At 41.9% G+C, this 26263-nt stretch overlaps 1 protein-coding gene across 1 annotated transcript in view; it reads right to left on the bottom strand.

Annotated features, from left to right (window-relative positions):
* The window catches only part of GRIN3A (glutamate ionotropic receptor NMDA type subunit 3A), a gene marked incomplete at its 5' end in the record, with an annotated part of 68364 nt that overhangs the window by 1506 nt on the left and 40595 nt on the right, over positions 1-26263 (bottom strand). The window contains 5 exons of the mRNA XM_021381527.1: positions 1967-2040; positions 2809-2973; positions 10483-10634; positions 12511-12626; positions 14005-14150. Coding sequence (XP_021237202.1) covers positions 1967-2040; positions 2809-2973; positions 10483-10634; positions 12511-12626; positions 14005-14150 — 653 coding nt within the window. The remainder of the gene's footprint in view (positions 1-1966; positions 2041-2808; positions 2974-10482; positions 10635-12510; positions 12627-14004; positions 14151-26263) is intronic.

The following is a 26263-nucleotide window of genomic DNA, read 5'->3' as shown; positions in this document are numbered from 1 at the left end:
TATAGAATCAGAGCCTTCTCTTATGTGTATGCAACCTTTCCCTGTGAACCATCCTACTGGAGAAATATGATGCTGCTGTCATCAATTATATTTATTTTTCTTCTACCTTTAATTATTATTACTCAGAAACACAACTAATGAACACAAATAGCCAAATGTTTATGGTAAACTGCAGATGAGAATTGAAAAGAATCCTAAAATTCAAGTTCTCTCCATTTTTTTCAGTTTAGTTATTGAATTGGATCCTCTCAGCTCCAGCATAGAAAGACTTAAATCTGCCTCCAAAGCGTCTGAAAGCTTTGTGGATGCAATATCCAAAGTTCGTTACAGCATTAACGTGCTGTCATTTGTTCTCATGGAGGGGGAAAGGGGCTGCCTTGAGTTCGTGTGAAGAGATACAGGGGAATATGTGTTATTTCTTTTTGAGAGCTGCTTGTGCTTTGGTGGAGTGAACACGGCTTAATCCAAACCTTGCAGCGTAGCAACATGAGCTTCCCAGTGGAAGTCAGTCATTATCACTGTCATTTCTGATGTATTTTTCTTTCACAAATTGAAGCACGGTTCTATGATAAAGCATTAGTTACTACCATAGCTCTTGCTGCTTGTGGCTGACTGGTCTGAGCGGCTCGTTGTAACAAAGGCCCCAAACCACAATTAGCACCTGAGTATCAAAAACCAAACAAAACCCTTTAGAATTCGGCCACTGAGGCTGAGAAGTTCTCCCAGCACAGACTTCAAGGAGTTTTGGAAAGCTGAGACCTGAGTAGAGTTCCCTCTCTGAGGTAAACAGCAGTCCCATTATACAAGTTCTTTCCACCTCTTTTTTATATCTTGTTGCTTGTAATAACTACACAGTCCTCAGCAAAAGCAAAATAAAGTGTAATAATAAAATTGATCTGAGAGCTCTGGGTTGCGTCTTGCTGTGTAAGCGTTCATTACAAGCTGAGCACCACACTACTAGGTGTCCTGAGTTAAACTCACCACAATCCTGTGCAAACGGCAGCTCGGACCGCACTCAGACCACCATGCAGAGACATACATGGGCTGGGTGCTGTGCAAGCAGAGTTTCTCGGTCAGCAGCACATGCTCACTCTGAATGATGAAACAATACTTGTGCAGTTGTTTTTCAGAGCTGTTCTGTGTAGGGCTTTTGGCCATCTCCTGCAAAGTTTCTGCACTGCTCAGTATATGGCAGATAGTTCAGCCCATCTTTTTTTTAATCGTTCTGACCAGACGGAAGTTACGTGGGGTTTCAGTCACACCAAACACACAGCAGCAGCCAGGAAGACATTTCTTTACTAGATTCTGTCTCTACCCATCTGTAGAAAAGCAATTACTGATGCCAGTGTCTTCAAAAAATGCACCAATAGTTTTGAGCTATTGAGCAAATGCTTAGTTCTAAGAGAATGCCTTGTGGTCCTTACTGCGACGGATAAGTCAGACTGTCTGCTCTTCATAGCACACAGGCTACAAATGCAAGGCAAGTTTGTTACCTACTTTTTCAGTAACAAGAGTTGAGACAAAGGCTTTTGAAAGGACTGCATTTTTTTCAGGGTTTTTTAGTACTTATTCTGAAAAATAATGAAGTTGGAAGTTTTTTAAACAAATATACCACCTGATCTGGCATTCACTGTGAAGCTATCGCACAAGGCCTATTCACCTCCTGGCTCTTATTTGAGGAAAACCAACAGCAGCAGACCTAAAAATCTGAAAAGCCTGTGCTTTGAATGGAGTGCTTTTATTCTGTAAGGGAAATCATGAAAGAACAAGATTTCTAGATTTAATGCTTTCTGCTGGAAACAGCTCATTTTTGCTTCACTCCTTTGTCATTTCTGTTGTTTCTTTGTTGTTGTTCTTCTCTTATGTTTGATGTATATTAGATCCATAAACCGATATCCTGGCAGAGTGTACTTCACATCACAGTAATTTCTATGGTTTGTTTTAAAAGGTGTTCAAAAATTCCTACCTCTTTTCTACTCGTTTTGTCTTAGTCTGGCATTTGTCCTCAATAAATGAACTGTTCAGGGCACGATGTAATCTCTAGAGGGAAAAGAAGAAAATAAATTACTAAAAGCAAGATTAAAAATAGCTCCATAAATACATAAACAATTTGGGCTTTGTGTGACGGACTTAAGCATAAATTATTCTGCAATTTTTCAAGGATACAAGCAATGTCTGTGCTTTGTCATTACAACAAATTTATTTTCCCGTAGTTTCCCAGGAAAGGGCACTCTGAAAGGTGGATAGACAGCTGGCAAACAATCCCTGGTGTTAGAATTCTTCAGAAGACAAACGGACCCTAGCAAACAGTGTTATTTGCTAAAGAAGCTCTTTCACTGCACGGCTTGAAAGCAATAGCTCTTATTTTCTGTGCCTTTTTCTGCAACATAACCTCTTCCTTTGCAGCAAACACCTAGAGCAATTTTCTTCCATTATTTTCCTTAGAATAATGGCGTAAACTACCCAGCACCTCCTGCACACATCAAAAAATTTGGAACCCCTTGTAATGAGATAAAATCTTCCAGATTAGGATAACGCTGTTGTTTTGGGTGTCCATAAAAAATTGTAAGATTAAACGTGCCAATGGAAAAGTCCCTTCTGTAGGCCTTGCACTTGCAAATATTTTTAGGAATTCCTCTATGTTTCTGATTTCACCCATAAGTGAGCCTCTTCAAATTCCAGTAGCTGCTGCTACCCTTAAAGTGCCATTCATCAGTGCTCTTATTACAATGTTTTATACATTGCTCTTGTCTGGTCCTTCTTAATCAGCCCAACATGACTTTCATGGGGTTGCTAGTGCATTCTCACCTGGCTTGTATGGAGCCAATACTTCATCTTGGATTTCTTCTTGATTCGTGGTAGCACCAGTCTGTACACGATGTGTTCCCCAATGGTAGTGAGAATGGATAAGACAAACCCAATGCACAACATCACAAAGAGCCCAGAAAAATGCTTGATGCCCATTTGCAGTGTCTATGAATAAAATCAAAAGGAGAAGTTAATGAGGAAGGTGCTGGCTTATTTTAACAGATGGTTGTATTTTCTTATATGGAAAGGTGGTCTGACTGGATACACAGCAGTGAAGTACAGCAAAACAGTCTGTGTCCTGGTCACAAGAAAGCCTTTCTGTGCTGCATGGCTACTTGAGAACTTGGCATTTAGTCACAGCAAATGGGAGTGAGATTTGGGCCATACAGGGAGATTTTCATCACTGTGCTGTCTCGCTAATGAGATGAAGTGCTGAACATAGGAGAATCCAGTACTTGTGGTGTCTTTGCACTTGCATTTGTAAAAGCAAATACTGCTTGAAGAAAGGCACTCAATGGACTGTAGAGCAAACCTCTCATCAGCACTGAGCTAAGACTATTCCTACTTTCTGAGAACTGATCACTAAATGCCTTTTTCATGCTCTGCCCTTGAAAGAAGGTCACGGAAAAAATGTTTTGAAGTAGCAGCACAAACACAGCATCTCTCCACTCACCACGTTAACACAGCTGTGTTATGGAAAACAGAAGCACTCTCACCTTGACTTCCCCTGACCCACCCTTTTCATGTAGGGTAGGAATTCTTTAATTAATTTGAATCTCTTCTTGTCTTTAATCATGTTTGCAGATTGTGAAATCATGTACAGCAGCAGTCTGTACCAGAAATACTTGCACCCCAGTGCGTGGGTCAGGCATGCATGCTACGTATTTTTATTCTCATGCCATCATAACCCACTTATGAATTCATCAACAACTTAAAACCTCTTCCTAATAATTACTGCCGACATACTAGTAGGAAATATGTTCAAGAATATAAATTCTACCCTTGTCTTTTCATTGAAGAACGTTATTCACCATGTTGGTAAAAATTGCATGGGTAGGGTTATGTGCCAGGAGATGCCATCTGATATGATGCTATCACCTTGAATAATTGACCTGCGCATTCCTTGAGTTTGTTGTTTGTGTGGTGGGTACAGGGGTTGTGCATTGTTAGCACTACAGTTGTGCAATCCAGAAAATAAAACGGATTTAGTTCAAAGTCAGATCACAGAATTACAGGACCATTAAGGTTGGAAAGAGCCTTTAAGATCACCAAGTCCAACCACCAACCCATCCCCACCATGCCCACTAACCATGTTTCCCAGTTCCTTGAACACCTCCAGGGACGGTGACTCCACCACCTCCCTGGGCAGCCCATTCCAGTGCATCACCACAACAAGAAATTGTTCCTAATATCCAACCAGTTACAAATCACAATGTTTGACAAATCTTGTTAAGAGGACATTTTAAGCTAAAGAGTTAATTTGCGATTGAGTCCACTGAAGTTGAAGGCTCTGAAATCTCTTTGTATACTTTCATACTGAGTTATTGATAACAGTATTTCTCTCTCCTGGTTTCTATGCTTGGTTTCTGTTCTTTAGAACACAATGATAGGAAGCAGTGTAACACATTTCTTTAACAAGAACTGAGCTTGAGCAGTGTGAACACTTCTGTGCCGCACTGGCAACAGACCATGGCAACTGCAGTGGGGATTCCTGCACACCTAGATGGGTCCTCCAGCGTGAGGCTGGTGATTGATGCCATTCTAGCACTAGCTGCAGAAAGAACAGTTGGCTAGCTCTTCACATGAAAAACAACTCTGTTGTCTACAGTAAAGTGTGCTGATTTATGCTGATGAGCGTCTGGCTCACTGTCCTGTCAGCTCGGCTGTTTTCTACCTTCCTTGGAAACAGGAGAAAAAAGTTCCAGCCCTGGCAACCCAGATGTGTTTTTCACTTGTAATGGATAGCTTCTGAAATTGTCCCAAACAAGATATCTTTCACTGGGAAGGGCAATGCTGAAACAAAGCTTCAATAGTATTTCATCTGGCAATAAAGAAGATAACACTCTGAAAGAGCTACCTGATAAAGGCTGAACATCAGAGGGAAATCCTGAGAATAAATCCCGTGCAAAGAGTTAGAGAAACAACAGTGTGTCTGACAGTCTGAGTGAGGATCTATACTGAAGTCAGCAGACTTACATACCCTTGTAAAAAGACAGTTTATCAGCTCTTCATGATTATTCAAGAAACACACATTAAATAATAGAGGAAATCACCTGGTAGAGGTGACTCTCCTTCTCATAGTACCCTACTGATCAATATCAGGGCAGCAAGCTCCAGTACTTACTATGCGTATTTCTTTTACATTTGTGGGTGTGTATATAGATTATATTTGGAAAGAGCAGCAATAGACTGCATTCTCCGTATATCATTGCATTCCTTTCTGCTGGAGTGGTCAGGTGTGTAAGTCCTTTGCTGACAACATAAAACCAGCAAATGCCTTCTAAACTGCAATACCTTTTCTTTTTAGCAATAAAAGCTCATAATGCACTGTGTTCTCTATTAACCAGAGGTAAAATTACAGTTCCTGCTCTACATTTGTAATCATAAATTGAGGAGGTAGCTCCCTGCGTTTTAGAAGCAACTCAATTATGCCCGTGTGGTGGCTCTGGAGCAATAAGCATCTATAGTCAATCCTGTGATAATTACATCTGATGGGCGGTAAGGACACGCTGGCAACAGCCTGTAAGTCATCTGCTGCTTACAAATGGGGAAATTGGCAATTTGTGGAAACCAACAAAAACAAGAACAGACGTGGAGGTATCTGCCTTTTTATATATCCTTAGAGACACATTTCTGATTTACTGACCTGTATCTCCAATTGCTGCCTAAACAGTTCCTGCTGCCTCTTCCAGAGCTGTTTACTTTTTTCTTTGGGCACTGAAGAGAAGGCAGGGGATGCAGAAAGTTCAATGCTTGTTTTTGGTAGGGGAAAGCAGGCAAAAAAAAAACAGCACATGGTGCTTCATTACTGGATTTAATGTGCAAAACTCCTGCTTCACTCCCTGTTACAATAGACAGCAAATAATTTTCTCTCCTTGGTTGTACTGAGAGCAGTGAATAGGACATCAGGTAATCCAAAGTCTAGCTTTGACTAGTTAGAAGCCTCTGAAGACTTCTGTGCATTCCTTGCAAGTTGGCAGCACAGCACAGTTATTAATGCTATATACTGCTGAACTCAAGCACTAAGTAGGGATGTCATGTTTGTATTAGCTATAATAATAAAATAGGCTACCCTTTTTGAAAGCATTTTCCCCTTTAAAAAGCTTTTAAAAAGCTTTAGTGAGATCAGGCAGTTTGATTTTACAACACTTTTGCAAAATTCCTCTGAAGAAAGAATTACTTCCAGCTTTACTAGGATAAATGGACATAAAAGGCAGTTTTTAAAACCATTTGGGTATCTCGGTAGATTTCCAAAATCCTGCTGACACTGATGCATGTATTTAGGTAACTAGACAGTATTAAAAGCTGTCCCTGTCCCCATATTGTGGCATTTCTTGTAGCTGCAGACAGGCATTCATTTATTCATCCATTCATTCATCCATTCCTTCATTCTTCATTCATTTATTCACTCATTTCTTTATTATTCTTATGGCTTTGTGTGCTTTCAAAGAAGTGGCAGCACTGAAGTAATACAGATCCACGGCAAAGACTGGTGACTATGGCTTAAGGGTTTCGAGTGCCAAATTTTAAGATATTATAAATCATTTTGTCTTGTGTTAGCAAGACAAGTTCCTTTCCCCTCTTGAGGAGAGTTTTGCACAGAACTGGAAAAAACTCTCTTTTGTAATCAGTCCTTTTCTTTTAAGCTCATTCATTACTCAACTCCTGTCAGTGGTACGAAGAACAACAACACACATACCATCAGAATTAGGCAGTGGGTTGTCTGTTTCTATGATATTGCAAGCTGATGAATTGGGAGTAATAATTCTGCCTCCTTATATACACAACTACTTTTTTTCTCAGTTTGGACAGGTGAATCTAAATCTGATACTCATTTTCCAGGGGGCTCAAAAATGCTTCTCCACACTCTGTTGCAAGACTCAATACTCATGTACTCGTTTCTTGAGGACCATGTGGAAAGCAGTTTTCTTCCTTGAGCATGTGCAGATGTCATTAGATCATCCCACAAAAAGACAACCCCTTTGCAGTGTAGCGTCTGTCATTTTGTGACAACCTTCTTTGTCAAGTTTCCAGTTCTGCAGTGAGCAAGGGCCAGCTCTCCTCCCCACACACTGTATGTGCAGGCTGAGTTCTTGATAGCAACAACTTTGTTCCTATTCTTTGTACTGTTCTACATGGACTGATAACAAGTTGTAACAATATGTGACTGATAGAAGCTTTTCTTGACTAGCCAAACAAGCACAGGCATTGTTTTTCTTCTTGTGGAGGGGTCTGCATGACCTCCCTTAACATCTGCAGTGCACCAGAGACAAGCAAGTAAGCCAGCGCTTCAGGGCAATGGGGAGAAACCCAGCTGTTGAGTTGTCAAGTGACAAGAAAAAGGGATCCTTAAGGACATTAGGGACACTAGTCAAAACTTAGAGCACAAAGACAGATTGCCGGATGACAATGGGGTAAAATCATGGCAGGATGAACAAGGCACAGTCTGATCATTCATCCTGTGCGATGCTGAGGCCAAGGATCACCAATGCAGGCACAAGACATAGCAAGCCAAGTTTGGGCAAGTATTTCAAAAACTCCAGAGAACGGCCATTGGTGGATTCCATCACTGATGAGAGAAGGAGAAAGGATGAAGGGACCCTGCTGTCACTGTGTGCAATACAGGATAGTCTGACTTTTTATTCCCTGTATTATTTGTTAGGACTGAACTGCCAGTCCATGTGCCAGTCAGTCTTTAAGCTCCAGAGCTCCAGACACTTATGAATGGACAATAACCAACTTTTTCAAGTGAAACAGAAGTTAAAATTTAAATAACAACATTTTTGAAAATGAACTTTAAAAGCCATGAAGTAATCTGTACATACAGTTAGTTGCCCCCAACAGCTAATCATCCCCCGGAACACAATGGGCCCTTCTCTTTCATACTGTCCTGAGCAACCTCTTAGTGCCATCTCACCTCCTAAACATTCTACCCTGATCATTATTAACTGGTCCTCGCAGTAAAGACCACTGCTAACTGACAGGCAGCTTGCCTGTTCAGGTTATCCACTGCCTGTGGTCACAGCTGCTCAGTTCTCAAGCTGTTCCACTACCATGAGCAGGAACCTGCAAAAGTGCCAGCTCCCAAAAGTGCCATAGAAAGAAGGAACTTGCAGTCTCTTCTAAACATGAGTGAAGCTAATGTGCTGGATAGTAAAGTCCTAGAAGCTTGGTTCATGCTGACATGGCAATGGGGAGAGAACAGTGGGTTGAGGAACACCTAAGTGTATTACAAGTAAACTGAAAATGCCACAGAGTTATTAGGTCCAGCTGTTACAGGTGCATGTGTAACTTTGCTGGCTACCCTTCCACACAATGCTGTGCTCTTGGTAGAGGCACACAAAGAAATACACTTGAGACTAGAGAATTGCAATTCTACATAGAGTATTCATGCAGTACTGCTACTGACCAGCAATCAGTGGGAACAGTCACTGCTACCAACCACTGCTTTCTGGGCAATAAAAAGCTTCTTCTTATTCCAAAAGCAACAAATTTGTTTTAATTCTAGTGTCGGGCATCAGAGGAGCTGAACAGATCAGCATTTCCCTGGAGCAAGTATTAGTATGAGAAGGGAGGGGAAAAACAAGGAGAGGAAGCTGAAGATCCAGATGAATCAAAATGTTTGTAATGGAGGAAGCTGGAGTCTGAATCATCACATGAGGCTTTCTTGGTATCTAAAAGGGAAAAAGCTAGGGAAATACACGGGCTTGGACACAGAGCATCTCTTAATGTCTTCTGTGTGACTGCTGAGCTGTCACTAATATAATCTTAAGCACTTACGCACCTGACACATTTAATTGAAACTGACAGCATCTTTTGGGGGGTGCTATGGTGAGGGTTTGGGGTATGGGTATCACATATGAATGTAAGTGACACTAACATGATAAAGCTGCCTTTTCATGTGGTTAAAGCCTCTGAGCCAACAGAGGCTCATGTTACGTTTTCACACTTAATGCAAGGTCACTTTTAATTCAGAAGACATGGGGCTCTGCCTTGCCCTGACTTTAGATTGTTTCAAAAGATAGTTTTCTGGCAAATTCTTGACCTCTCTGCCCTCTTTTAAAATGCAAACACTTAATAAAAGTATTTAATTGCTTCACTGGGGATTAATAACAAGGTAAGTCTGTCTCTCCAGTTTTAAGACAGTTGGGGTAATTATTATCATTACCATCTGATAATTTTCATGTGATGTAATTCAAAAGATTGTGTTAAAGTGCAGAGTTAAAAAAGGCCACCGAGTGAAGTGCTTGTCAGGAACACATCTGTAGGCTCCATTAAAGCAAATTCCTCCAACACCTGTCTTGTTAGATCATATAATCTTCAGATAACCCAGATCAAAAATAGCAGTGAATACACATTTAACTATGCTTTTTTGTGTGTGTTGAAGCAATCACAAAAAACTGAGAAAGTTGAATAAAAATAAACTGGATTTTCAGATGACCACGGAAGAGCAGGATTCAGAGCTCTAGGAGCCCGTGCTTCCCTTTCAGGAGAAAATGGCCACGCTACCACTTACTTGGGGAATAGGAGGGCTGGTTTAATACTCAACTGAACCTGCACTGAAAATGAGACAACCTACTCCTAGCTCTGTGTTTTGTACCAGTGAGAACACGTAACTGATGTCTTTTAAAACACCTCTGAGTTAAAATCTGTATGTACTGAGCGGCAGGCATGCTGGATCTTTTGATTTCTCAGTACTTTATCTTTTTTACTTGACAGTCTTGAGAACTTGAGAAAAACCGCTATTCCGATAAGAGCAGTCTTTTTTCTCATAAATAATGCCTATATCTTCAGCTGCCATGAGCTGGCATAACTCCTCTGATTTAATACCAGTCTGTAAATCCATGAGGATTTGCTTCCATTTCCTGTAACTGTACTTTGACGCGAGACCTGCTTCTCGTCAGTACTCAGCACTGTCTCTTGGTGGGCCATTTCTAGTACGAACTCCTGTTTTTGGTACAGTGATCTGCTACCCATGTTAAGAAGTGCTCAGGGTTAAATCAGTAACTTGGGATGTATTAAATTCCTGCTCTGCTTCTTTCGCTTCTGTCATTCTTTGTGTTGGCTGCTTCAGCCATCACTGCTGTGAGATGGTCCAGAACCCATGGCAGCTTCCATAGATGGTGATACAAATAATGGAGTGGAATTAGACAGATCTGTTGTGCAGCGAGCAGATCACGTTTTTTAACGCAACATTACGTGTCTTGTTTGTCCCCAGACGTGCAAGCCTAACTTAGCAGTGCAGTATTGCTGATGTTTTCCTTGTGCTCAGACCTGAACACTGCGGGGAGTAACGACTCCTGCTTCTGAAGCTTAATGCTTCCCCTCAGCTGCATGCCATCTACGTCTATGTCACATCTGTGTCTATTGCACGTGGACAATGAGGGGAAATAACTGGCAAGCTGGGCACATTCTCAGCACTTTCAGTTAGGTCACCCATTGCTTGTCACTTACCTCCGTGACAGCAAAGCTTCTTTTCCCACATGGAACAACTTTGTACCACTTGTCATGCAGAACATCCATGAAGCCGTGGGACTTGTACTGGCTTATCAGTTCAGAGATGTTGGAGGTGAGAGGGGAGTTGGGGGGAAGACCAATGCCATATCCTGGAAGGAAAAACAACAGTCATCTCTCTTACTGTCTTTTTTGCTGACATGCATTGTTTTATAGTATCAACTGTCAGCATGGTAGAGCAGGTTGGTGTTCAAACGTGGATGCTTCCCATGGATAGAAAATGCTGAGATGAGACTTCTCGGTGCGCAAAGTAAAGTAGCTTAATATAAACAGGGTATGTAACTTCAAAATTATTACCGTCACAAAAATAGTATGTAAAACTGAAGATTCAAACACCTAAGATGTCAGTACAGACAGATGAATAAATCTGCTGTGTGTCCAGAAGCACAGCCTTCACACTGCCTTTACCATAGGTTCTTCTGGTTTGCATTGCTTTAACAATGCAGAGGGGCCTTAATGCCAAGTAAACTATTACGTGATCCCTCTGCACTGTCAGAGCAAGTGGATGTGACTGCGGTGTCAGATGTGGCATATTTTCTTCCTGTGTATTTTCAGATGAGAAGCTGTGTGCATGCCCATGGGAGCAGTCTGTATTCCTTTCGCCACAATTGAAGCCCCAGGAGATGAGCTTTCCATTAGTTCTGCTCTGGACACAATTTAATTATTCTGTGTTCGCTGGCCACTTTAGGGTGCTGGTACAGGACTCAGCCTAAGTGCAGCTGAGTTCAGGAACTATAAATATGCCCTGCTACTTTAGAGAGGGGTGCATATCGTGCCTGTATTTGTACCTGAATATATCTGCTAACATTGAAGAAATAGTTTCAGAGAAAATACAACTAGGGCTCGTTAATACCACATTTTCAGCGTATTTAACTATTTCACAGTTGGGTGCTATAAGGACCAGCTCTTTTAAAATGTATATTTGAGGGTTGCTTTTCTTTCTGTCTTGAAATGCTCTGTAACTGATGCAAAGTTGAGAAAGTGCTGGTTTCCTTCAGTGGAGCTGACCTGTCTGAGATAGACTGAACTACACGCACGTGGTGAAACATGCTGCTGCATACACATGTCCTGCTTCAGCCTGAACGTCTGAGCGTCTGTCCTCCTCAGTAACACAAAGACAAAAGAAAACGGATTGCTTTCAAGTCTCTGGTGTGAATTCAAACTGGAAACACTGACAGAGTGAAATTAAACATTCTACAAAGTCTCTTGTGCTGGTGGCTTGTAGCTGAAATGATTAAATCCCTCAGCTTCCCTTGGCCTTCCTTCCTTTTGCCTTCCTCTTTCAGGCTGGAACATTTCTTTAGGAGACTGCTTTAATGTACAATGGGAAGAGCCAGACCGATTGCTCGTAGAGGGAGGGAAGGAGGACCTTCAATCACTTTCACTGCCCATCTATCACAGAAGTTATTCCTGAAGACTAATGGTGCTAGGTGTTTGCTCGTGCTGGAGGAGGCTCCCAAGCAGACTTGCTTCCAGTCTGCCTTCTGCTCTGTCCCTCTGAACACACCAGGGCTGCAGGACTGATAAGGCTCTGCTCTTCAGCTGCAGTTAGCGACAGATCCAGCAGGGATCCTGCCTGGCCTTTAGAAAGGGAACGGTGAAAATGTGGAATGGCATTCTGAATACAATTCACTGAATTCTGGAAAGCAAGCCTAGAGAAGCAGGAGCAGCTTTATTTCAGTGTGAGCAGTGGGATGGGCTGTGCCTCCTGCCTGCTGGAGAAAGACCACAAGAGCACCGAATAATTCCTATACAGAGTATGCCAACAGATGGTGTGAGTGATCTGAAAGCTCAAAAAGCACAAAAAAAGGGCGAAGCCTTGATTCTGCTTAATCACTGAGAATGTTACCCATTAACTTCAAGGGGTCCTCAGTTTCACATAAACAGTTTCAACCAGAATACTGAATTACAATAATGCAAATGCAACAGACATGAAATAGAGCACCGTGCTGTAAAATTCATTATTACCTTCAATGGCAAAGGGCTTTCCCACAGTTAGAAGCTTGCAGTCGGCATCTATGGATACTTCATAGTCCAAGAGTGCTTTATCCATAATGAAGGCATCAAGTTTCTCTGGGTCATTCCTGTATTCAACATCAAAGTCACAAACAGAATCACTTCACAGTCCAAAACTCAGTGCTGTGCACTGAACATTTATCTGTCTGGTTCTCTGGAGGCTTACCAAAGGGAATCAGCAAGTGCTACTTTAAATGCTAAACTGATCGATGTTTTGAAGGAGGGAAGTGTGCATGAAAGATACAGCGTTTCTGCACCCAGAGTAGGGCAGCTGGGCTAGGGCTTATTTTCCTCTCATGAAATACCTGATCTGAAAAATGGAAAACGCTCCAAGTTAGATTTTGGCTCAGCTGAAAGGCAGCACACAGCATTATTGGAAGAGAAGAACAAAAATTGCTAATACACTTGTGCTGTCTTGGTTTTCTTTGTGATGTTGAAATTGAGGTCATTAGAGCAAAAACGCAAGAGGATAACTCATACAGAAGTGTTCCTCTTCTTTTCTCCCAAGTATGTGGTAAATTAATTTCCTTCACTCAGATCAGCTCTTCTCTGTGCTTGGCTTTCACAAACGCAGAGGATTCAATTTTACTAACCTAATGGTTAGTGAATGGCACACCTGCAAAAGCTGATGGTACAAAAGAACAGTCGCACTGCATGCTCTCATCTGACTGAAGGGCTGCACCCTCCATGCTCACCCTTGTCTCCGATAGGGTCAGGATGTTCTCCTGATGAGAAGTCACATTACTTTACTGATTTTGAAAGAATGATTCCAGTTTAACCCAAGCAAAGACCTGCCTGTATCTTATCATTAGGATGGCTCTGGGAAAAACGTGTAAACAGGAAGCAACTTCTGGTGGAAATCCCTGAGTCCATCTGTTATGCAACTTCTGTGCATAAAATGAAGTATTTCAGGTGTGTCATAACTTCTCCAATGTCCTAGCAGAATGAATCAATTGTATGATTCCAGATTGATGGCCAAAACTGCCTCTGAAGCATAAGGACATTATGATTCCCTAAAGCAAGATTCAGTGTTTATTACTTTTAACATGTCTAACGCTTTTATTCATTTTAATGACCAGTGCTCTAAGGGTTCTCTCTGACAAACTCTTCTACTAGCATGCATAAGATGCTGAGGATCTGCGTTCTCAGCTTTTGCCTGGATTGCAATGTTTTTTTTTCTGAGTGTTTCTCAGTGCCTGGTGAAGGTCTCTGAAGCACTGAAGCCTGCCAGGATTTACACACTGCCTATGCTTGACGGCTTCCTAGCAGTCAATGCAACATAATGCTTCCCTTGCTCTCCAAATATCCTCCATACAGGGACTACATGCTTGCCACACTGCCTTCAATTCTTGTTGAAGTGACACTAAAAGTGGGAAGCTCATCACCACCTCACTGCCGCGCGTTCTGGCCGATGGACCAGATGTGCTGTTGCACGCAGAGGCTCACTTTAGATATGCTACTCCATCTGGGGTTGCAGGGACATTGTACCGTCGCATGTACTCGTGCATCTCGGGGAAGCTTTGCCTCACGTAGTCTTCTGCGCTGCTTTCTCGCACGGTTCCAAAGCGAAACCCTTGGGATGGATGATGGAGCTAAGGAGATGAAATTACAGATTAGCAGCATCATTCACAAAGGGTAATTTGGTCTCATTTGTGAATGTCTGTCAGAAGTTCTCAGCATTCATAGGCCTGTATCAAATGTTTTCCTACAGCCAGCTTTCCACTTCACAGAAGTACATACAGACTTACCAGGTCTAATCATCCTGTTTATGTACTCAGGATTTTCTTCACACCATGAAAAATGCTTCCCTTGAGACACTTAGGACCCCAAAATCTAAGCGTGGTATAATTTTTCTTAAAATCAGTCAAAGTTTCAGCAAGGATCAGGGCAAGACTCTATATGTGCTAGGATCCATTTACTGAAGCTTGGATAGCCAGCACCGTCTATGTTCTGGAATAATATTGGTTACTTAAAAACAAAGTTTACTCTTGCACAGAAGTGTAGCACCATCTTTTCATTTCTAGAAACCTAGAATTCAAGTCCCAGACCACTTCTGTCTTTGCTATCATTCTCTGCAGAGAAACCAAGGACAGAGTAGTCGAGGACATGAAAATTCTTCCTTGGCTGAAAGGAGGAGAATACCCTCAGTACAGCCAATTGCCTAAGCTTCATTACCAGGTTATATACATACCATTTTTATACAGAACATAGACATAGTTGTGTGTCCTTTTCACAACTGGCTAACTGGTTTCACCTTCTGTATTAAAGTCCTGAATTGCTTAGATGTTTACAAATTTCAGAAACTTGTTTTTCTACAGTATCCTCTTTGTCTTGGGAGCATTTAACACACCTGCTGGTGAAATTTTCAAATGGTAGTGGAACACAGCTCAGGCAGTGCCCTCCTGTAAGCCAAGCACTGCCTCAAGATAGCTGCATGTTGCCAAGAGCGGGCTAATTGGAAGGCCTTCAGCAACACACCTGGCCCTAAAAAGTCAAGCTTTCGGAGCACAGGAAACCCAATAAAGCTAAGGCTGAAGAAGATGTGCTCTGTTTGCTTCCTAGGAAGCTGAAGGTCTCCACAGCAGTTTGTAATGATGATCTCACCATGGCCATGCTCTGCTTTGCAAAGAGCAAGCAGAGAGGCATTCTGCCAATCCATCTGTCTCCCTGCATTATCATCGATACAAAAGAGAGTGCAGAGCAACACAAAGTTGTACAGAAGACTTTCCCCACTGTTCAATGACACTGTGGATAAAAGACTATTCCTGGCTTTTAGAAGAATATCATCAGTACAATGTAAACTCACAATCACCTAGTTCAGTCTGAAAAGGAATTGAGAGGGTATTTCAATGGTATTCTGATTTCATGGAACTTGTAGTTTACTTCTGGGAAGTGGGCAGGTGCTTCCCACATTGTACGCCGCTGAGCTAGCTCTTGTGTCACAACCCAGAAATAAGATCTGCAAGTCTGCAGGCATGGAGTGAGCCTGAGCATATTTTTTGAGTTGTCCTGGTCTGGATGACTGCAGGATGCACAATGCAGGGACTGCCTCCATCAGGAGCTGGCCATAGAGCACACTGTGCCAGAAGGTCTGTGGGCGCAGAGGGAAATGTTCTTGCCTGGAAGTGTGGAAGCAGCATTTAAGTGCCAGAAGACATAAATAACAGAGTGTGGTTGTATGACACTACATCATGGAGCTTTCCAGCACAATGTTGTCCATCCAAATCTATGTCTAGTCTAGCCTCCACACATTGAAGATGACTTCCTTAAAGAACGAGCTTGGACTAGGCTCCATGTACTTATGCTGTCTCAAGAAGCTAATTGCCACAATAAATGACAGTTCTTCAGGTTTTATTTATTGTCAGTTTCACTGAAGAAACAAAAAATAACACCAGGTCTAGATTGATCTGTATTAACCTTCCAAGTCAGCTTAGGTGTTAGCTGTGACATTTGTGGTCCACCTAGTGTTGGTAACTGCAGTGCAACAACTGATCTGCAGATAGTGATGGCTGATGCCTGAGCTCACTGGAAAACATCTCACTCTGATTGTCACCAGCACAACAAATCTGGACTCTATGGGAAAGACAGGAAAAAAGGACATGATTGAGCCTATCTCAATTTAATTTTCTTTCCCTAAAGTTTTACTGAGGACTTTCCGTGCTTTGCTCTGTGTTGGGCACGCTGTCAAATTTCACCACAAATAATAACAGCAGAGGAACACGGATTAGATCAGAAGTCCATCTGGCTTCATATCCTGACTCTAGCAACACCATATGCCTGGTGGGAAGTCTGGAGAAGTCTGTGAAGGAAAGTTGTGTAGTGATCCTTTGCACACAATGCTCTTCCTGCTTCCAGCACTCTATGTTTTTTCTTAAGAATAATTATGCGTCTGCAACTCTGTATTTGGTGACTCTTGACTCTTTTTATGAAGGATAAATCTTAATAGTATTCTAATCCTGTATGCCTCTTGTCACTTCTGCTTTCTTCTTACTGTTGCTTATTCACATGAGGAAAAGGCTTACTTGCAGCTATACTGAGCAGCAGACTAACAAAAAGCAAAATGCTGCCAAAAGCAGATAATGGACTACCTGCACTACCGCTGCTGCCTAATCCACTAAGGCTCCTGAGGGCTACTTGCTTCAACAGAAGATAAAAACTTCAGGATGGAAACAAGGCTCTTCAGTTTTCATTGTTGTGTCACAGCTGCTTTCTTACTTTCTGTAGTCATCTCTGGGAAGACTCTGTGAAAAGATGGAAACCACAAGTATCTGTATGCTAAGAGTACAGGTAAATGGCAGTCATTGTGTGAGTCTTGCCTTAGTCATTGTTTTTTTTTTTATATTTTTCTTTCCTGTTTCTTATGCTGTTTCTTCTGTGTTTCTTAGACCTTATGAGTTCTGTAACAGAAGAGTCTTTCCAAAAAAACAAATCACAGGATCCTAATGCCTAGGACTTAGAGAAATCCCTGAAAATCTGACTCTAAAAAAATCAGTATTTGAAGAATCACCATCTGAAGATTCAGGAGTGTATTTATTTTTTAAACCGGTGATTGTGGGAGATGTTTACTTACTGTTGTTATCAGTAATAGGAAATATAAAGGCTGTCTCACTCAGAAGATACAGCTGTCCAAATTATTGGCATTTCTGATATGCAGAGACTGCATTTCTGTGTAAATTCTATTGTGTTTTTTAACTTCAAGCCTAGCCAGTATGAAAGGTGAATAACCATCACGAAGCATGCCTTGGGCACCAGGATCCGCTGACAATATTTGCATTGACCTGGAGATCTGCTGGTGATGCCAGTATGTTTAAAATAAATGAATGCAATGCAGATCCATCTCCAAGTGGTGGTATGAGCCTTCTTGGCACCCAGCTCAGGTAACATTAGAAGAACCATCCAAAATCAGGTATCTATCTAATGCTGTAAGAAATTGAAGGAACAGTTTGTTTTCATCTAGAGAGAAGCTTTCAGCCTCTTCATGGGACAAGGAAGTCCCACTCTGATAATGCATTGAACAAGCTATAAAGATAGTTACAGGTACAAACAGTATCCTTCTTTATTCATCTCTTTCTCTGCTAGACCTCCCTCCTGAAGGCCTGGGAGAAAAATAAATCACTCTTCCAAAAAGATCATTGCTCCTGAATGTAACTGCTCCTCAACCAGTAGGCTAATAATGCACTTCCATGCATTGCACAGGAACTGAGCATTGCTGCTGCATATGGGACTTACTTCTGTTAACCTGGCATTTGGATGTTAGAAGCAAGACCACCATCACAAACTGCAAACTGCAGTGCAGAGCTATGGATCCAGAGAAGCAGAAGAGCACCACTGGGAGCCACGGGAGAATGGAGCAGAGCCCTGGTGTGTCCTTTCCCTGGAGTGACCTGGGTGCATGCAGTGTGGTTGAGAACTGGGGGAGATGGCTGGTTTGCAGCCTTTCAGACGGAGTCCTTCCAAAATGAATAGTTCTGTAAATACTGCTAGTAAGATTATCACTGTAAAAGTTGAACACAAGACAGACCTGACATTCTCAAAGGCTAACTAAAGCTCTAGGCTGCATCCCATTAGGATATGGTATCTGTGCTGGCCTGGCAACGTAACAGCATGCATAAAAATTTATGGAGTAGTTTAAGTATTTCTTGGGTTAAAAACTATTTAGTGTTGGTAGTTAGTGGCTCTCCTAAAAAAAAAGCTGAATACTGCCAGCCAACAATAGCACTTTTGCAGCTCAAAAAGCTAGAGATCAGGAATTTCACAGAATCACAGAACTGTAGGGGTTAGAAGGGACTTCTGGAGATCAAGTCCAATCTTCCTGCTAAAGCAAATCCCCTACAGTATTTTGCATTAGTAAAGTGAACTGTGTTTTCTATCTGAAGCACTTGTGCATACCATGAACGGCTATGCCAATTTGGTGCATCCCAAATTTTAAAACCATCTCCCATCTACTGTGAGACAGCTGCTGCATGTGAGGCTGTGAGACATGTGGTGCCTCCCATTTGGACCCAGGTTAGTGTCTGGGGCCAACTCAAGAAAGAAAATATGGCCATAAGAGCCCTTGCAGGAGAGGGATGAAGCACCAGATGGGGCTGAGCACTCAGCTTCTTCAGTCTGTAGTCTGAGTGCAAAGATCCAGGGCTGTGAAATGCAGGACCTAATGATCTTGGTGCATAGGTCTACCACAGATGGATCAGGAAGATGACCCATCTGCTGTGAAGACAGAACTCCTGGGAGGCCTATGAAATGCTGCTGGGAAGAGCAAGATGAAGGTGCTGAAGAAAGACTAAAGACCTTTGGAAGTGAATAGGCTTTCTGTACTTGCGGCCCCTGTGGATAATTATCTACTGTGGGGTGCATGGGCTATGCTAGTATTTCTAAGGACAAACCTCACTGTGTAAGAAAATATGGTATCCAAAGTAGGGGTAATGTGATTGCTTCCAAGTACTGAGGACGTGAAATGGTGGTTGGGTCACTTAAGCGCTGAGGCAAGGAGGTCATGTAGCATCCAAGGAAAACCCAGAGCTCTGTAGAACACTCAGCCTCTCAGAAAGCTCCAGGAAAAGCTTTGGGATGCCTCAGAGTTTTCTTGTATAACACTGTGCTACTAAACAAATGATGTTTATGCTGCTCACTGCTGAAAGCAAATACTGCAGATAACAGTTCCACTGGCTTGCCACCTTACTTGTGCATGTTCTTAGTTTCTGTCTTCTGTTGTTAAAACATCTGCTGAGTGGGAAGTGGAGAGCTTGTGTTTTATTTGGGAAGATGTAGAGAAGAATTGGGTATGTACATACATCTATGCCTTGGGGTGCCAATTATGCATGAAAATACCAATGTGATAAAACCACAGGAGCAGAAACAGAAAAATAAAATCCTAAATGTCACGGATTTTGAATTACTTGGCACATTCCAGTTTATGTAATGCAGTGCCACTGCATTCAGTACCATCAGCCAGGCTGAGATCACCTAGACACAGACTTGAAAATACTAAGGCATAGAAATGTCCTGTTCAAGTTGGGATTTAGAACTGAAAATGCATGAGATGCTGCTAGGAGTTGACATACTTCAAAGTTTGGCTGTTAGGGTGTGGGGCCTTTATAGCAGACTCTGGCTTCTGAATGAACTTTCAGTGCTGTATAACTAGATTGGGCTAGAAGACTTTTCCCCCTTGGTGCTCTGCTCACTTTGTCTACCATCATTTTGAGGTTTGCATCACATTTGGTTGTCATTTTGCTGCTTGTCGGAAACCTTACGTGTTCAGAATTTAAATACAATGAAAAGATTACCTCAATCCCAGAAAGGCAAGCAATGGAATATGTGGAGTGAATCTACACAGTGAGAAGGGCAGATTTTTCTTGTAGAAGTTCTGTATCACATCCTCATGGTTCTCCTGAGTAACTAGCTTTCTGAGTGCATATGTGAATAAGGGAGAGAAGTTGCACTGGGAATGCCTAACTAATTGTAATGCTTCCTCTGTCTTTCTGTCAGTTTTAATAGAAGTCTGTCACTGAGACAGGAGATGCCAGTCTGTGTCAAGACTACTTAACGAATGGAGCACAGTGGGTCTCAAAGTGACAGGAGTTATGCTGAGGCGTGAACTGGCCAGGTGGATTTCTGGCTTTCCTTCCTTCTGATCTTGTGGAGTTTGAGCTTGCAGGGAACTGTGAAGAGATAAGGAAGTTCTTAATAGAGAAACTGCTGCAAAGTGAAATTATGGCTATCTCCCATAAGCAGAGAGATCAACATATCCATAAGTGACTGACATCCAGGAAATGCTTTCCCAGCACTTGACTGATGGGGTGCAGTACTGTCTCACTGACTTTAATTCAAGACTATTTTGTGCACCTTGATAGCTGGTGGAAGGAGGAATGCTTCTGGGACCCAGTTTCTAATCAGTGTCTCAAATCATCAGCATGACTTCATCGTTCATCCAAAATTCACTTCCATGAAGAGGACAACATACAGTGGGATGCAGTGGTAGTGACTACACCTTGAGTGAGAGATGCAGAAGTCACACAGATTCACCTATGATATTGCTTTTCCATTTTAAGAGGGTACAGAAAGGGTGAAAATAGCTGAAAACACTTTCCTGACTTATACAAAAACTTTTGAGGAAAAATTGTTCTAAAAAGGCTTCAGTACCTCTGCCTCATGCTACTGCTGGCTTCTTGGTGTAACACCTACTGCAGTGTTCAATGGTCACTGCATCCATCAGCAGCTGTGCTGTGAGTGCCAGCACGATCTGCACCAGGGAATTGCTGCAGACTTTGGAAAAAATGTTCAGTTTCGGCTGTTAATCACTAGAGTAGTGGCATTAAGTGGTCTGCTCTGCTGTGAAGAACTGATACACTTTTAGAGATCTACTGCTTTGCAATAAGCCTTTAAGAAACAGTAGCTTTTTATCCTGCCTTGCATAACCTACACACTTACATGGGCATATAGCTTCTCATGATAGATTTATCATGACCCATTGACAGAAGAAATGCAACTGCTAATACTAATCAAAGTTTCAGGGTAAAAAGAACAAAACAAACAAAATTTAAAAAAAAGAAAAAAACCCACAAAGTATAACTCTGTTCATGGGCTGTTCCCTACTTCTCCACAAGAATTTTTGAAAGCAAACTCCAGTGAATATTTATGGGTTGCAGAGGGGGATGAAAGAAGATTATTCATAGTGAAGCACATGAATTTCATGTCTTAGCAGATGAAAATTCACAGCTGAACTTCTGGAAGCGTAAGCTTTGATCAGAAGCTGTCCCGTGTGTTCGGGCTAGAGATGTGGAGGTGTTCCCAGGGTCTCCAGGAGATGGTGTATGCAGGATACATCTGAAAGCTCACCTTCCTTTCTCTGTTGCATAAAGTGTCAGCAGAGCTGATTCTTGGCTTGCCAGGATAATGTCAGATTTTGTTAAAATCCTCTAACTTTGAATCCAACTCAACTAGGTCATTAGTTGGCAAAATCTTTACAGCTCCATTAAAGTAAATGAGCAGTTTTAATCTGTGAACCAATGCACAGTACCGAGAGCTTCCTCTCCAGTATTTCAACATGATTGCACATGAAAATAAAGTCTACTTAGGTCTTTTAAAAATATAAAGGCTCCTTAATGACACTCCTTTTGTGAGTGCTAAGACTTAACTTAAAGATCTGCTCTACTTCTCTGTGTGCGGCAGAAGCTGCTTTGCTACAGGGTGCAGCTGGGGACTTAAGTCCGTGCAGGTATTAATTTCTGAGGACTGCTCTGCTGATTGAGTTGCTGGGCAATATCTTAGTGCAAAAAGCTCTGTAAGAACATAACAGTGGTGAATATAAACTTAAGGGTGTGTTTCTCTCTGTTTTTAACAGCACTTTTTGGTCTGGATAGGGAGATCTTTCAGCCAGGATTTATTCCAGAAAAGTTGACAACTGCAAGAGAGTATGTGTAAATAGTTATAAGCAAAATTGATAGGCTGAGGGAAAAAATAGGGATGTAATTCCCAACAGGCAATAGATCACTGTTTCCAGTTAACTTTAGTGGCACAAAGCAGCCATAAAAACGCTCCAAACTGAGTCACTTCATCTACTGTGTTTTTCTGCTTCCCACCTGTAAATAGGGCTAATGCTGCTTTAATGTCAAGTCCTTCCCAGTCAGAGAGAGAGTTGCTTGGCTGAGTATGTTTTCCACATCAAAAAACATGGGGCATTTCTGGTTCCATAGTCCCTCTTCACCTTCCATATGGGCCATGATGGAAAGTATCTGAAGAGCTCTCCAATGCTGTGGGCTGTAAGAGAACACCTAATACCACAGTAGCATATCATGCAGGTAGCTTCCAAAACAATCGTCTTTTGTATCATTTTTCTTAGAAACTGCTCCATCTGTTGCTGGTCAGTTAGAGCCACGCTGTCAGTCCTGGCCATGTGGCACTCATCCCCGAGGTACCAGCGCGTGAATACCAACCTCTGTGGTGACACTGCCTACACTGGTATGAGGACAGTGTTCTGCAGTTAGTGGGAAAGGGAAGACAGCAGTTTCATGTTGGAAGTGGGTGACTAGTTAGCAGAAATTAAGGAATCAATTTTGAACAGTGAAGCATGTGTGAAGCACAAGGTATAAAACACAATGATAGGCTCATATGGAAGCCATGACTCTTTGCACAGTGAAATATGGACAATGGTACTTGACTTTACTTGGTGTTCAACTGAATCTCACTGCACTCAGTGAGATCTATGATTCTTTCCAGAGGGTTTGATCCCTCAGTGTCCCTGAAATCCAGGGGTGCTGGTGCTGAGTGAAGACTTCTATCATTAGGAAGATGGGCCAGGCTGGTATCCAGGTGTGTTTTTATAGACCACAATTGCTGTGAGCAGTAATAAATTTCCTTCATGCTGCTAACTCAGCTGTACAATGATCTTCAATCTGCCACGGGATAAGATCAACCTTATGTGTCTTCTCTGTCCTTTGTTCTTTGCCAATTACTTCAGTAGCACCTTCTTCTCATCTTTCTCTGCTTGCATTATTTCTTGCAAGGGCCTCAGTTTCATCAATGATGCATTTGCTGTTTCTGATGGTGGGCTCACTTTCATTGCTTTTAAATGACACAGCATACAGGTATAATGCAGTTTTAGAGTAAGATACCCATGAAAAAACTACTGGGAAAATCCTAGAAAACACTGACTCCTCCTGGTTCTGAAAGAACAACCTTTACGACCTACACCAAGAGGAACAAAGACAGCAGAACTTCCTCCCTTCCGTCCCTATGCCTACATGCTTTGGATCAAATTGCATGGTGAAGTAAAGAGCGGCCTAGGCAGCAGATGACGAAACAACTCATTCTATGTAGACAAAGACCTGGAGCAGCAGGGGAAAATATGCAACGACACCACTAGGATGATCGTTGACAAAAATGGTGTAGAAAAGCAGGTTTTGAAGGGGAAGGAGACTTATTTGGAGAACGGGGCAGTACAATGTCTGATAAATTGAATATCAGCACAATAAAAATCCAAACTATCAGGATTCTGAAGCTACAGAGCCATAAATTTACAAGACATCTTTAACAAGGCGATGGGAAAACTAAACAAGTAAATTTTTCACTGCCATAAATTGCATGGAAGAGCTAAAGAAACCAAGATTTCACCTCCACAGATTGCAGATGTCCTTGACAAGAGAGTAGTCTGCAAAGCCCTTCTTCATCTGGCTCAACAGTCTGACATACTTAATTTCTCTTCCATTTGAGATTTTTTCACTTTGTCTGGCCTCCATGACATTTAAAGTCCTCTTGAGTTCCCTGACTCATTAATACCCAGAAAAGCACCATATACTAATTAGCAGGCTGTGATGCTGTCAGTCATGACCTTCCCGCGTCCAGTATCTTCCAGCACAGAAATGTATGCTATATAGGTATTGCTGCCTACTTCTTGGAATTGTAAAAAGAAATGAATTCTACAGTCCTAGAAAGTACCAAAATCCCACGGTAGCAGTAAGATTTCTGTTAACTCCATTGAGATTGTGCTTATTTTTTTGCCATACAATTTAAATGCATTTAATGCACATTCAAATACATGCTATTTCATTATTTATTTAATACATAGCAGCTCAAGTAGTGCTCCTGATAATGATTCCTCTCAGGCGGCTGCAGTGAAAGACCATGGCAGACATTAAGTGCTTTAGTGTAATTCTTACAAGACTTCCCTTTTTATATATAACCTTTATATATATATATATATGAATATATATATATATTCCCTTTAAATATGTAACAGTTATGGCCTCACTATCAAGCTTGTTGGACTCATGGGAAAAATCTCATTAAATGCAGTTCTGTTTGGATCACGCTTCTAACTGTGAAAAGGGCCTATAAAGTGTCTGGAGCTTTCTTTTTCTGTGGTTTGATATTGCTAAAGCTCACCTGCAGTTACTTGTCGGTTAATATTTCTGGGCTGTTTTAATATTACACATAACATGGAGTTTTCAGCTGACTAACAGTTACAGATATAAGACCTCTAAATTAATTTATATTTGCATAAATCAGAAACAAGAGTCTGCACCCTTACATTTCATATTTTAAATTTAGAAACAAAGGTCTGGGTAATGGTAAATACTGACTTCCTGGATAGAAGAACTCACTCTCAAAATATCTTGCTTGGATTATTTAAAATGCTTTTCTTGTAACAGACAGATATCTCATAAAAGCAGGTGTTCTGGTGGCATATCAGGAGGTGGACTGTACATTTCCAAGAGAGAGCATCAGAAATTTCTCAGGATTCATTACAAACCATGGTGGCTGGAATGATGTACCAGATGGGGCTTGTCAGAGTGATAGCAGGTGTCTGCAGTGTATTCCTGGGGCTTCTACAGTGTTGCGAGACATCACTGCTGGATGCGCTAGCACGCCATCACATGTGATGGAGAGAAGCTTGCACTTTCAGGAAATGGTTTCAGTGATCTTTTCCCGAAGCGTCTTCAACAGAAGCCTCCCAGCCAGATATGCCTACCTCTCCCAACTAGCTCTGAAAGCATACTAGATCAAGTAAATCACACATAATGTCCCCACTGCAGACACGTAAAGTCAAATGAGATAATGCAAGGAAATTGCAGATGGTGGGAATCACAGGTGTAGTACTTTTCCTTGAATGAATCACAACAGGTATGGTATTTTCTGTCAAGATGCAATGTGGAGAGTAACTTTGCCATTGCCATTGAGCACTCTGAAAGCAAAGTGATCCAGAGAGATCAAACTACCACTATACTGTATTAGCAGACACAGATACAAAAGCGCATCATGAATTTGGCAAAGAAAAGCTGACATCTTTTACAGCTGTGACAATGGTAGGGTAATACCTGAAAAGCTCATGGTGAGCTTTGACACCTTTACTAGTAGAAAGAAAAGCCAGGTGTGGGACCACCTTCTGGAAAATCTTCCCTGCTCTTCAGCTTCTGCTGCTGGATGCTTTCTTGTTGACACGTTTGGAATGTATCTTCTGTCCTCTGGGCTTCCACAGTCATTTTCTCTTAGATAATCTGGGATTCTCAATATGCTTCTGATTTTTACAGTACATTTCCAACATGTGACTTACAGTAGAAGCCTGAAAGCGAAGTCCCTGCTTCACAGAACTTGTCACTGACAAGCTCTGCTCTCTGGGGAGAGTCTACAGTACAGAGCCTCACTTTTGGATTTGACAGAGAGAAATTTTCCTGGATCCAGGCCTTAGACTGCAGGGCTGCAGAGCAAACAAAGGCAATGGGAGTGCTTATGTACTTACAGATAATCTCTTCTTTTCCCTGCCTGTGGCACTGAGACGTAGATCACTCACAAGCTGATGGTATTGCTTTACAGAAACCATACTGGAAACTAAGACATAAAATATCTGGACTTGTCACAAGACTGGCTAAAACAGACAAAAGCCATAGGGATACATGCTTTCAAAGCAGCTTGGTAGCAAATTCTCTCTTTGTACCCCAAGTCTCTTGCTTATCACCATGCCCCTTCTCTACTCAGCCCATGTCTGCTGCAATGCAGTAATGCAGTCACTGCTTGTCAGTCAGGGAACAGACACAGCAGCCAGCTGTCCTGTCCCCACCTATCCCCATCTGCACACCTCAGTGCCTCTCTAGCAGCAGTTTTAATGAGTTACCTTTTGCAACCCAGTCTAACCACTGTCAAAATATGCACTGGCCTGGCCACAGCAAGGGATAAAAGCTTTCGGTGGTGGCTTTTTCAACTCAGACTTAGC

Source organism: Numida meleagris, chromosome Z (assembly GCF_002078875.1).
Source record: "Numida meleagris isolate 19003 breed g44 Domestic line chromosome Z, NumMel1.0, whole genome shotgun sequence".
Classification (NCBI taxonomy): Eukaryota; Metazoa; Chordata; class Aves; order Galliformes; family Numididae; genus Numida; species Numida meleagris.
Note: the sequence above shows the minus strand (reverse complement) of the source record. Positions and strands in the feature narration are given on the sequence as shown.